Source organism: Oreochromis niloticus, linkage group LG20, assembly GCF_001858045.2.
Source record: "Oreochromis niloticus isolate F11D_XX linkage group LG20, O_niloticus_UMD_NMBU, whole genome shotgun sequence".
Taxonomy (NCBI): Eukaryota; Metazoa; Chordata; class Actinopteri; order Cichliformes; family Cichlidae; genus Oreochromis; species Oreochromis niloticus.
In genome coordinates, this window is record NC_031984.2 from 24,126,279 (window position 1) to 24,139,358 (window position 13,080).

Here is a 13,080-nt window from a genome sequence, read left to right on the forward strand (position 1 = left end):
CACTAATCCTGCTCCAGAAAGACCCATTTTTTCACAAATATTTGCAAAGTCAGAGTGCGTGGCTAGGTGCTTGATTACTGAACACACATGAATTCAAAGATGTGTGTGTGTGTGTGTGTGTGTGTGTGTGTGTGTGTGTGCGTGCGTGCGTGCGTGCGTGCGTGTGTGTGTGTGATCAAAAAGGTGTGGCTCAATGCGTTTTCTCCATAAAGTGCACGTAGGTTGGACTTCAGCAGCGTTGGAATACACATTTGCATTCTTATATGTAATGCAATAAATAAATAAAGAAAGAAAGAATAGAATAAAATCATAAATTGCTTTTGCAATCTTGCACTCATTCATTGTGCATTCATTATCATGAATATTTACTTTGTCCAAATGCAAAGAAAAACAAAAAACAGTCCCGTATCTGTGCAACACGTTATAACTTGCCATCAGCATTTTTTTTTCATTAAGGGGATGCTAATTTGAGCTATTTTATTTCATGTTTGGCACCCAAACAATGAAACACACATCACTGGCGTAAGTGCACTAAAATGCATAAACGATCATTAGGCCGCAGGATACGACTACTTCTCATGATTTATCCGGTTTCAATATCACGCATTTATTCCTCAGAAATAACTTGCTCATCTTTTAATGTGGTATCATTTAAGATGTATAACTATTTCCAATTGACGTATTAACATGCGGTCTATAATGACAATCAATATAATTACTTTTTTTTCATCTCAGTGAGGAACCGACTTTTATTGGGACAATATATTGGCTCGGTGCCGAAAAAAAGCAGTATGTGTTCAAGAGTAACATTTGAAAAACTGAGAAAGGAAAAAGCAGGTCTAGTGACAGCTTACCTGTGAATTTCTACAGCCTGGTTATGCGCTCACCCAATAAAAAAAAACAAACAACAACGTTATTTTGGGGGGTGGGGGGGTTAAACTTCTGCGAAAGGCCACTAGATGGACCTCTGGAGTGCAAAAGTATGCTCTGGTCCTGTGATACTGATTTCACTGCCACATGTAATATTAATGCTGTTTGCAAACAGGATCTGGGGTGTGTTCACAAAGTCCATTGCTGAATTAATGTTTCCTTGTGGGTCTATCTTGACTGACAGCGACGAGCACCTTCACCCTAGCAGCATAATTAATGTATATCCAGAGTTGTAAGTAGCATGTACGTACTGCTCCTTTAATTTCTGAGCCGATTTCCAGAAAGCAGCAACCTGTAACAGGCTCAGTGATCCTCCCCCTGATGGATTATTTAACAGGCGCTGAGTCGTCCCATGTCGCCATCTGCTATAGGAAGAAAAACACAGCGGAATATTCCCTGGGGCGCATGATACGCGATAGTTATTCAGCAGCGAAAAAAAGGTTAATAAACTAATGTTTGGGGGAAAGATAGTTTAGACCGGCTGGTAACCCAGAACACAACTTGTGCAACAGGTGGATGCTATTGGAGACAGCAGAAGCGGATAACCTACTGAGCTACAACGTCGGGCCAGACAAAGCCTAAGAAAGAGGTTAGTTTGTCAGTCGGGTATGAAGTTTTACTTCAGCATGTAAATATTGCACTACCTGGAAAAAAACAACTAATGAACGATAAAGGGATCTTGCATTTGAACAGCGCTTTGGGAAGACCCATGGAGCGATAACTGAGCGTCTCTCCCACCACCACCCCACCCCAAAATTAACTAGGCTACTGACATGATCCACTCATTTATAAATACAGCTCTGACCCTATCCGCACTATCTGCACGGTGATCGGGTCAACGGAGTCAACCAAAGGAAGGAAGGAGACGCGCAATCTGCAGCAGTCATGGTGGTGGAGGGTGACAAGACCCTGCTGGCCGCAAGGCAGGGGGACGTGCAGACTTTGAAAGTGCAATTAGCGGCAAATGCGCTGACCAGCGACGTCAAGGATGCGCTGGGAGCTTCGCCCGTCCACCACGCAGCCCGGGCGGGGAAGTTAGCCTGCCTGCGGTTTTTGGTGGAGGAGGCAGGGCTGCCGAGCGATTCTGTGGCAAATAACGGGGCAAGCCCGGCGCACGACGCAGCAGCAACCGGCAACCTGACATGCCTACAGTGGCTACTGACCCAAGGTGGATGTCGGCCAGAGGTGAGTTACTACAGTTGTAGCTGGATCGGTCTAAAAGTGTAGCAGACAGTAGCCTAACTCTGCTTCATCCGACTTGGCTGTCATTTCTCATCTGTGGAGCCTACTCCAACCTCCCTTTGAATCAGCTCTCCTCCTTAAAGCACATTGCATCTATTTTAGTGCCTTAAACCTACACGTTTTTCCTAACATACACATTAAAATCCTTCTCCTTAAGAATAAAGTCCTTAAGCTTTTATTTTAACATAACCTTCTGTGGGGTTTGCGGGTTGTTTTGTGTCACTGTCAGGTATTTTGCTCCCAAGTCCATTTGGTGTGCTCTAAATGTCCTGATGATGTTGTTAATTCTCTTGTAATCTTTAAAGTTTTGACTATAAAAGCAGAAGGTTTAAAAACCCACTGGTGTTTTGAAAAAAACGGACCTTCCCCTTTCACAAGGCACTGAAAGTTGTTTTCATGTTGTTTTGGTAAGGTACTGAAATGCAACAAATTCAAACACTGTTGTAGGTATGAAAGAAATCACATTAAATACCTGCAGTATAGTAAGTACACAGAAAATACTATCAACTATAGGGCACTGGAAATGGTGTACAATTAGACTTTTTCTTTTTTAATTTAAGGCTAAAAACCTAGTTTTCACTGTTATGTCATGTTTCTATGGTAATAAAGTATGCAAAACTGGATTTGCAAATCCAATATCTTCTGTATAGTAAAAACAGTGACTCACAAAAGGCACAAAAAGAAACACATAATGACAGTGTAGTTTGATATTATAATGAGGGGTGGTGTTTGGTGCTGTAAGGACTGAAGTTTCACATGATGAAATAAATCTTATTAACCCTTTTGACCTTTTATTGTTCCTATTTGTGCACATGGTGTTTTCTCACCTGGGAAGGAGTCATAGTAAAAGCTCCAACACAATAACATAATCCATACCATAAGTATTCAGTGGGTTTCTCGTTTTTTCTTATTAGGTAATACATTAAATCTCTCAGCTTTAATTTGTGTAGGTTTCCACCAATACTAAAAAGCCTGTTTGAGGAGTTTTATATCCCTCTTAACACAGTTCTCCGGCAGCTGTGCGTCTTTTTAGTGCTCATGCACATAAGAGCTGATGGAGACTGGTGAGTTGACATTTAGACTCATGTGGAGTTGTCTGCTGATATTAAGAATAAAGTGTTGACAGTGTCACTAAAGAAACCACTGGACCCACAAAACAATGAGACTCAAAAAGCACAACTCTGTCAAAGAGGTATCAAAGATGCCTTGTAAAAATAAAAATTAGACTTCAGTTGAAAAAAATAGGAACACAGGAGCAGAAATCTTGTGAATAAGTGCAAAATCCACTCGAGAATGATCTCAGGGCATATTTTTGCTTTATTTGAATCTCAGACGATTCTTAAATCGATTTGTCTTTTACTATTTAACTCTCAAAATCTGGACACCTCGTAAAGGTTATTCTATATTGATATAATTCTTTTCAAATTGAAGCTGAGCATTGCCTTATGTATAATTTCTCATGAAATACAGATATCCAGATACAGATTTACATTTTGGCATGGTCCTAATTTACAACACTTAAATGTATAAACACATAAAAGTTATTCTTGTATATACTTTGTAGTATACTGCATATTCCTGCATATTCCAGAAAGATACACAGATGTCTATCCGTTGTGCCCTTAATAGGAAATTCAGTTTTAGAGTTTACCAATATGATAATGAAGAGGAGGAGGAGGAGGAGCTTTGCTTGACTCACCCATGGGTCTGATTTATCTTCACCTTCTTGAGCAGAGGTAAAAGCGAAACTGACAAAGTGACAAATCCATATTATGTCTTGAGTACAACACAGTTCTACAACCCAGCAGTATTAAGTTATCCACGTGAAGAACAGTCATAAGCACTCTGTCGTCAAGTGACAAACAGTGCCCACAAATGAACTGACAAGATACTTGACTGGTATGTAGTCAAAGCTCTCAGTTACCACTTGCACTACAGTACACTTGAGTGCTGGCTTTCACTTTTGTTTTCTTTTTTCTTGTTTGTGTTTCAAAACTATTATCATGAGTCTACTTGATGCTAACACCATTAGTCTGTAGCAGTGCACTACCTCAGACCTAAGCATCTGTGTTAGTAAGATGTTAACAGATGACATGTCTGTTCAAGGACCACACAAGTTTGGTCTTTTAGGTTTTCTGTGTTAGCTATTGGTCTGCCTCTTGTTAAAGCTAATTGTTTTATAGCACTGAGAGCAATTCTGTGCTTGATATTCTTGCTACTGTGGTAATTTGTGAAGGTTTTTTATTTATTTCAGAAAATAACAACTGATTCTCCTTCCCGTAACAGTGAACAGTACAATATACTTTGTAGCCAGTAAAAGTGGTTAGAAAAAAGTATGGGTATCAACCATTTCCTGGAAGTTATTGTTTTCTTAGTTATTGGAAAAACAAGTAACCAGTTCAAATTAAATTAGTTATCAAATCATCATTTTATAATGCAACGGAGGGATTACAGGACTTCCTAGTTCAGCGAGTTCTTTATTTGTTTGCTTTACAGGCCAGAGACAGTTCTGGTGCCACTGTTCTTCATCTCGCATCCCGCTTCAGTCACCATGAGATCACTGATTGGCTGCTGAAGAATGGTGAAGTGGACCCTGGGACCCCCACCGATACAGGTGCCCTGCCTGTTCACTATGCTGCTGCCAAGGGAGACTTGCCCTCTCTCCGACTGTTACTGGGGCACAGCCCAAAGTAAGAGCAACATGATGTCGTCTTCATAATTTTGTCTTCATCCTGCTGTTGATTGATAGTCAAATAATTTGCTAACTTGTAGGATTTCAGTTGATGTTTTGAGCAGGAACTGCAGATGCCTTTATTTAGAACATAATCTCTAAAAGCAAGTCGGGTGCCACCGCCTAAATTTTAAAATACTCAACAAAAGTTCTATAATATTGTATTTAAATGGGTGTGTGTATGTGTGTGTGTGTGTGTGTGTGTGTGTGTGTGTGTGTGTGTGTGTGTGTGTGTGTGTGTGTGTGTGTGTGTGTGTTTGGGGGGTCATATGCACTGTGATATTTGTATAAAATGCAGTTCACTTTCTTAACTGCATATTAAATAAAATTTTCAAGAATACAAAAATTAATGCTAAATAGGTTACAGTAGATCAATTCCACAGATTCAGGTTTCAGACTTAGTAAGACCACTTAGTAAGTCTGATGCTGACAAATGACTTACCATGATTTACTAAGGTTAGCACATCACCTCTTATTTCTTTTCAGAGGTTAAAAATGTTTAAGTCTGCTACAGAAATAGCAGAAAACACCAGCTTTCACTCATAGTCTGTAGAGTACAACTTGGCACTAGTGGGAAGTAACTTGAATTTAAAGATTAAATTTGATACCTGATACTAAATGCTATCTAACAATATATGAGCATTTACCAATATAAATGCTCATATATTGTTTTAAAGTTCTGGTGCCACAAACCTCTTGGTGGTTTAACTTTCCCAAAATACTGCGCACTACTCCACCATTCGTGCTGATTAAGTAATAATGCTGATACTGGTCTGTATAGCCGCATTTTCAGTATATATTGTATTGTACATATTAAAAAATTTGGTAAACCGCAAGACATAAAAACCTGTTTTTATAATTAATTAATCATCAGGTTATTTTCTTGATTAATCAATTAGCAACATCAGTGCAAAAGTCCCAAATATTGGATTTCCTAATACCTGAAGTCCAAGAAAAACAGCACATTTGTGAATATGTAACTAGCATTAACTTATATTAATTTTTTAAATGTCGTTTTATTTAACAAGACAAGTCCTAATGAGGTAACAGAGACATGGACAGCACCATTACAGGTTTTAAATACAACACCCGCCTATAGAGTAGTTAATTGACCAGTCATTGTAAGATATGAGTGCATATGTGAATGGGTGATTGCCTCTTAATGAATATTACCCTAATCAATGATAATATTTGCTCATAACCACTGTATTAGTGCCATGGAGTCATTGGTTGAGTTATTTGCAGCAGCAAAACCAGATAAAATCTTTTATACATACAGGGTTGTACCTATATGTTGTACCTGGGATCTTCTGGAGCCACTCGCCTATCTTGGGATATATATATATATATATATATTTATATATATATATATGTATATATATTCTTTTAAAGAAACCAGTCGTCATTTTACAATTAAAGTTTGCCTTAGCACTCATGTCAGATGCATTTAGCTAACACGTACGACTGTTAGTTAACACACCCCAGAGCCACATACATGGATTAGGTGCTCAGTCACATGGCTGTTGTTTGGTTTGTTTATTGCTGTAGCCATCACTAGCTCCATTATTACTTGACATACTATAAAAGTTATAAAACAGAAAACATTAACTGCTCAGTGAAAGGATATTCTTTGTGCTTGTATCTGAACAACTATCAGTAAGAATCACATACTGCTACCATAAAGAAACAGAAATGAAATAGTGGCTCAGTCTTTAACCCAAACTCTTTTCTAGAGCTAGACTGACTTAACATGACAAGCATGAGCCTTGTGTGTTGCCCCTCCAATATTGTGTGTTTGCACCCCAGATGGGTGCATACCATCTGAAACTTTAATGAGGCTCATGGACATGTTAGCTCCCCGATAGCTGGGCTTCATTCACTCTTCTCCGCCACCCCTCCCACTGTTGCTGTTTACCACCATCACCATGGTGACACACAGTAGCTCCAACTGGTGATAAGATAATGAGGAAAACAAATCCATCTGAAAAGACAAGCTGCTCTCTAAGCAGCAGCCTCGGGCATTGTTTAGATTGCAAATTTGCAGCCGAGAGATAAAATTCTTTATTACAAGCTGCAAATTTGTATTAATGAGTTTTAAGAGGCAATTGCACAGCTCAGAGTTTGCTCTGCTTAAAAAATCACCAGGATAACCTGACTCTTTCTGTTACATTGTCACAGCCTAATGATGGTACAACATAATGACAAAGTGGATATAGAGACCCATTCTCTCTATTTACTGACAGATAGTAAGCACGCAACACCAACCAGAAAAAGAGGTCTTTTTATTCTCACAGCATTGTTCACCAGTGGGTTCAAGGTTTAGGAAATTACTCCTTATACAACATCAAAAGAGTGAATATTTTTATACAAGACCTCATAGAGTACGTCCTCCTATACTTAGTAGTCTTGAGCTACACCTCATTTCTTTGTATTTTGCCTCTAAGGAGTTGCAAGCAATAGTCTTTGAGGCTTTCTGAGCGTCCTTTTATTTTTCTTTGGAGATTTGCTGCTTTTTTGTTTCGTAAACCACTTAACACTGAAATATGAAGTATAAAAGCTGCACAGAACCCGGGAGATCAATCATTTTTGTGTCTACACATAACAAACAACTTAGCAAAGGAGCAGTTTTTAATTATATCTTCAGGCACTTTGTTGGTAGTTTCCTGTCACAAACACATTATTTGTTCCTATTTCTAGTTGAATCTATGAAAAATAACAAACGTAACACAGTTTGGCGGTGTTAAATTAGTATTTCTGCACCAACAAGGTGATTCTTAAAGAGCTTTTAACTGAAAACTCAACAAGTCAGAAAAAAATTGAGGAAACCGGACAAGTGGAGGACAAAAAAAGAAGTGGCAGTCCTTAAAAACTACGTACAACTGATGAAAAGAATCTCAAAATCATGTCCCTAATGAACAGGAAGTAGTCTAAAGACCTGACACAGGGCCTGGGACCTTTAGTTGATCCATCTACTGTCCACTAAACCCTCATCAGAAATGGTCTCTGTGGCTGCCAATAAGCTGTTCTTAAGGAAGGCAAACAGGGAGAAAAGGCTGAGGTATAGCATATTACACAAGAACTAGACTGCAAATTAGTGACAACACGTCTTATGAATCCAAATTTGGAATTTCTTTTTAAAAGTCATCATCAGTATTTATGGAGGTCATGTGGTAGTTTAAGGGCTAACGCCAGTTACAAACTACAAAGTACTGTTTATCAGTTGCCTGTAGTGTCCCCCAAAAGAATTTCGATAGACAAATTATCAGCAAATGATGCGATACGCATAAGGTTTGATAAGTAGTGTGTTTTTGGCAATTCATCCTTATAAATAAAACATTTAGCTTAAATCTTAATAATAATCAGCTTGATGCTCATGAACTCATAAAAGCAAGAACACACCCCTTTGAATGGCAACAAACATCAGTGTTTGGGTGTGCAATCAGACCGGGACACGTTAGCGTCTTTACTTCTAGGGTGTCTGTTGGGTTTCAAATACACATCTAAATTGGTAGTTCACCCCCACCCACGTCCCAGTGAACCAAAACGAAAACCCTCCTGTGCTGTGTCTCTGCTGATAGCCTCAGTACACAAAAGAGTGAATGAATGTGAGATGGTGAAGGAGGGAGCGAGCGTGAGAGGCTACAGACAGGTTATGCAATCAATTAGTGCAGCTTAAGATCTTTGGCCGTGCCACAGTTTCAACATGCAGTCGAAAAGGTTACACTTCTGCATTAAGATAATCCAGAAAAGTGGCCGCCTGAACCTCCTCTGGAAACACGCAACAGGAACAAGCATCAAATATTTGATTACTTTTCTCAAATCAGCTTATTTATTTCTTGCTTTTCACAGATGTGTTGTGTAACAGTTGCTGAAACAGGAGTGGTTATGACTGAAATGGTTAGCGCAATCCAGAATGCAAACCCATTTCTATTAACAAAGCATGTCCTCTCCCTCCAAGAAATAACCTTGTGTCGGGTCGGGTGTCGCTCATGTATCTGATCATCTGAGCATCAAGAGCATGGGAAAACCTCCCTGCTGAAAAACATAAGAAAAGACAGAACATTATAACTAGTTTAAACATTTATATAGACCACAGTGCTTAATAATTTGCTTAATGTTATAATCCAGCAGGTCTAGCAGCTCACAACTGGTGTTTATTCTGTCTCTCACTTGTTTAAATATAATGTCGTTTGACTTCATGATCAGATACACAGAGAGTAAAGGGTAAACAGGTCAGTGGAGTTTTTTAGTCAGCTTGTGGCTTAGCTGCACTTTTTTTTTTAGTTTTAATCTTCTTAATTAGGTCTTGGTACATGTTGAGTAGACCCACTTTCTGCTGTCTTTAATAAAAACAGGTTTAAACTGAGGGGCGGTAATGTAAATAGGCTGCATTTTTGTAGTGCTTTTCTAGTCTTAGTGACCTCTCAAAGCGCTTAAATTACAGCCCACACTCACACAGCACTTTCTCATTCACAGATGATAAAAATAAATCAGGTGCCCAGTGTCACGTCATCTCACAGACTGCAGTTGGGGATCAAACCTTCAGATTAGTGGGCATCTGAGCCACAGCTTTCTTTGTCAGGCTTCTTTCTTTATCAAGCAGGTAGCACACCTGCCACCAGGATAACATCTGTGCAGTGCATTTCTTAAAGTGAATCAATAAATACTTTCACAGATTTCAACATGAATAATGTTTGGTTACGAAGGCAAACGAAGTATGTTTTATTCAGTTTTCATCATGCACAGTGTCAGTTAGAGATATAGGCTTATGTTTAGAACCACATCAGACATCCCTGTATGTTCCTGCTAGTTTATATCTCTGTTTCAGTTATATCTTTGTGGCTCTGCTGTCAATTACTGTATATAGAAAAGGTGCAGATTAGAGCTAAGTGTCGAGCTATCAGATTTCCATTGTGAAATATGTAAAAACATACACTTTCACACAAAGAACTCACAGGTTGGGAAGCTAAATAAATCATATGCATTCGCCCATGACATTCTTCATTATTCAGATGGGAAAAACCACTGAGCGGGTAACAAGCTTTTATCAAGCAAGAAGGCCATTAGTGCGACATCAATTACTTTACTAGTAATGAAGATAACCTTGGTCTTTGTTACCGCGTACATGAATGGCTGACGAGGTAGCGTCCCTTGTGCCACTTGCTAGCTGTGTTGTCACACAAGGCTAAACACTTTCTTAGCTCTTTGAAATCTACACCAGTTTTCCACTTCTTTGGTAGAGAGTATTCAAGCCTTTTCACTTTGAAGAGTTGTTACAAAGGGAGTGTGTGCTTTGTTAGCCTGGCAACCATAAAGATTTTCAGCGATGATTAATGATAAATAGACATTTTCGTCTACACGGACGGCTGTGTGCAGATAAAATTGTTCCCACTTTTGTTACACTCATGAATAAATAATTTGACTGCCCATTTCCTGATGACAGGAATGCAGATTACTTCCCCTTCTTATTTTGAAATATTTAGTATGTACTTTTTCTACTTGGAACATTTTTCTCAGTCACCCAATAGGCCATCCTTTTTTGATCTTCAGAGGCCAAGCATATACTCTTCCTGTCTCAGAATAGGACCTGACTGATTGTCATTCACATGTAGCGTTAAGTGAGGCAAATCCTTTTAAGGGAAAGCACGACAGGTTTGTGTTTGACTCTGCAGGAACCAACCATCCACTTAAGCTCTGCCTCTCAGTTTACTCAACTTCTGTTGCTCTCTGGCTACTCAGTTTGTCTTTTCTACTTGCACTGTTGGACGAGCACAAAGCAAACCAGGTAAAGCCAGTGGAGTGATAATCCTCTTAAGAGACTCCTTGCTCATTTGTCAGAGTCCAAATAAAGCACTACCTTATAGGATTTAGTGGAGATATGTTTGTTCACTCTCTGACCTCCCGTTGTGACTATAAAGATCTGGGACAAGAAGGGATACAAGCATCAGATGAGGTTTTGCATTGAAGGCGGAGCCAAGGGTAATAAAGGTGAGCAGGATCAGGCTGTGCATCACTGCTGTCTGCTCTCAAAATAGCTGCATGTTGATGCTGACAAGTGTATCTTTTCCTGTCCCAGCTAATTGTTAACTACAGCCTACACTTTCACGTTTTTAGATTAATACCATTGCTTACATGTGAAGATTTAAATAGAAAAGGCTTGTGTTGTTTCAGGTTATTTTCATAAAGCGCTCTGTGCACACACGACACAACTAATGTTTTGGCTAGCAAATAACATGCACACCCATTGTCTTGTAAGGAGCAGACACAGCCGGGTTTCTTTTCTTCAGTATAAAGACTGCCATCTTTTGTCAGAATTGCCACAAAAAGACATTTTTTTTGTTTCTTTTTTTTGCCTTTGTGACAACTAAAAGTTAAAATCAAAACAGACATTTTATGGCAGCATCAGAAAGAAAACAATCTACAACAGAATGTATTTGCCCAGTCATTAACACCTGATTGAAATACGGTGGTAGGACCTTAAGAGAGCTGCGTACAATCAAATACCCACAAATCTCAATGAACTATAGCAATACTGTAAATAAGAGTGGGACAGAGTTCCTTCACAACAATGTCAGAAAACGATCATTTCATGTTATTTTTTCTAAAAGCTACTGAATCATGTGGTGTACTTGGCTTTTCTCACACTGCTTCTGGATTTTGGCTGTTTTTGTTACACAAATAACGTCACATGTCACATGTTGTTGCTCTTCAGCGGTTGTTTTAAACCAATTTAGAACCTGGTATGGAGCAGATGATTTTTCTTTCATGATACATTAAAGCATAGCATTGAAACAGGATTTTACATGTCTGTAATATCACCAATTTGGTTTTTATTTTTCTATTTGTTCAGAAATCTTATATTTTCCTTTCTTTCCTACAGCCTTGTCAACTCCCAAACTAAAAATGGTGCCACACCACTCTACCTGGCCTGCCAGGAAGGCCATCTGGAGGTTGTCCAATACCTGGTCAAAGACTGCGGAGCGGATCCAAACATTCGAGCCAATGATGGGATGACACCTCTGCATGCTGCTGCCCAGATGGGCCACAACACTGTCATTGTCTGGCTGGTGCGTTGAACACTGTAGATCATGTCTTAATAATGGAACAGTTCTTCCCCGCTAAATGCATTTTCCTTTTTTATTTTTTTCTCTGAATCGGAACAAGTGAAGGTGAAATACTGATATTTATGATCAAGGAAATTACTTTAAGTATAATATGGTTGTGATATCTAAAGTAGCTTGTGATATCACAAGAAGTCACAACATGATTGAACTTTTAACAAAAATTTTCCTTCATCATTTGCTTGAAAAATGAGCCAAAGCCACCGTTTACTACTGGAGTCACAAAATTTGGACCAAAAGCTGCTGAAATCTTTCTGATGACTGCCAAGCATTAACGTTCATCTCGTCTCCTGCAGATGAGTTTCACGGAGATCAGCCTGACAGACAGAGATGGGGACGGAGCCACGGCGATGCATTTTGCAGCCAGTCGTGGTCACGCAAAGGTCCTCAGCTGGCTTCTGCTGCACGGTGGGGAGATCGTCACTGACAACTGGGGAGGGACCCCCCTCCATGATGCTGCAGAGAATGGTGAACTTGAGGTGTGTGTTAGGTCTTTAGGATCAACACAGTACGTGTAAAGAAGCGCTCTTTCAAGAATTGTAGTAGACTGAAAAAAGAGTAGCTCTAGTTGTCCTTTTAGCTAGGACATTTACAAACAAACAAAAAGGGATTCATCCCATCTTTTTCATTTTTAAAAAAAATGCTGACAACAAAGTGCCTCTCCTGGGATAAATTTGGCATGGTTCTTGTTGCCTTTCCTATCCTTTTTCATTAATATTACCAGCTCTGGAAGTATTGGAAGAAGACATATAGTGCAACAGTACACTGTGTTAATAACATTCAAATAGTTTCTGTAGTTGTGTTGTGATTCTCTGTCCTTACATACTCATAGTGGATGTGGCAGCCATCTGTTTTGAATGAACAGTATCTTGGTTATGGTTTTCAATACTACTCCAACCTAACACTTTGACTGAAAACTTAGCTGCATCCAGGTGTGCCAGGCAGCTTAATGTGTTGAAGTATATTGAGAAAACTATGTTTTTCATGATTATGTTTTGGTGGGTTTTTTTGGGTTTTTTTACAAAAGAGTTGATCACTGTGGACTTTTAAGAAGCT

The 13,080-nt window shown here is 39.1% G+C and overlaps 1 protein-coding gene across 6 annotated transcripts in view; it reads left to right on the top strand.

The window, feature by feature from the left end:
• Positions 1-1,066: 1,066 nt before the first annotated feature.
• The window catches only part of espn (espin), a 36,327-nt gene continuing 24,313 nt past the window's right edge, over positions 1,067-13,080 (top strand). For 2 of the 6 annotated variants that reach the window (XM_005478292.4, XM_005478293.4), the window contains exons 1-4: positions 1,068-2,115; positions 4,669-4,862; positions 11,784-11,970; positions 12,321-12,503. In XM_005478292.4, the coding sequence (XP_005478349.1) occupies positions 1,816-2,115; positions 4,669-4,862; positions 11,784-11,970; positions 12,321-12,503 (864 nt within the window). In that variant the 5' untranslated portion in view covers positions 1,068-1,815. Of the gene's footprint in view, positions 2,116-4,668; positions 4,863-11,783; positions 11,971-12,320; positions 12,504-13,080 lie in introns of all 6 variants that reach the window. The other 4 variants (XM_005478295.4, XM_013271075.3, XM_019350202.2 and 1 more) reach the window with 3 other exon arrangements.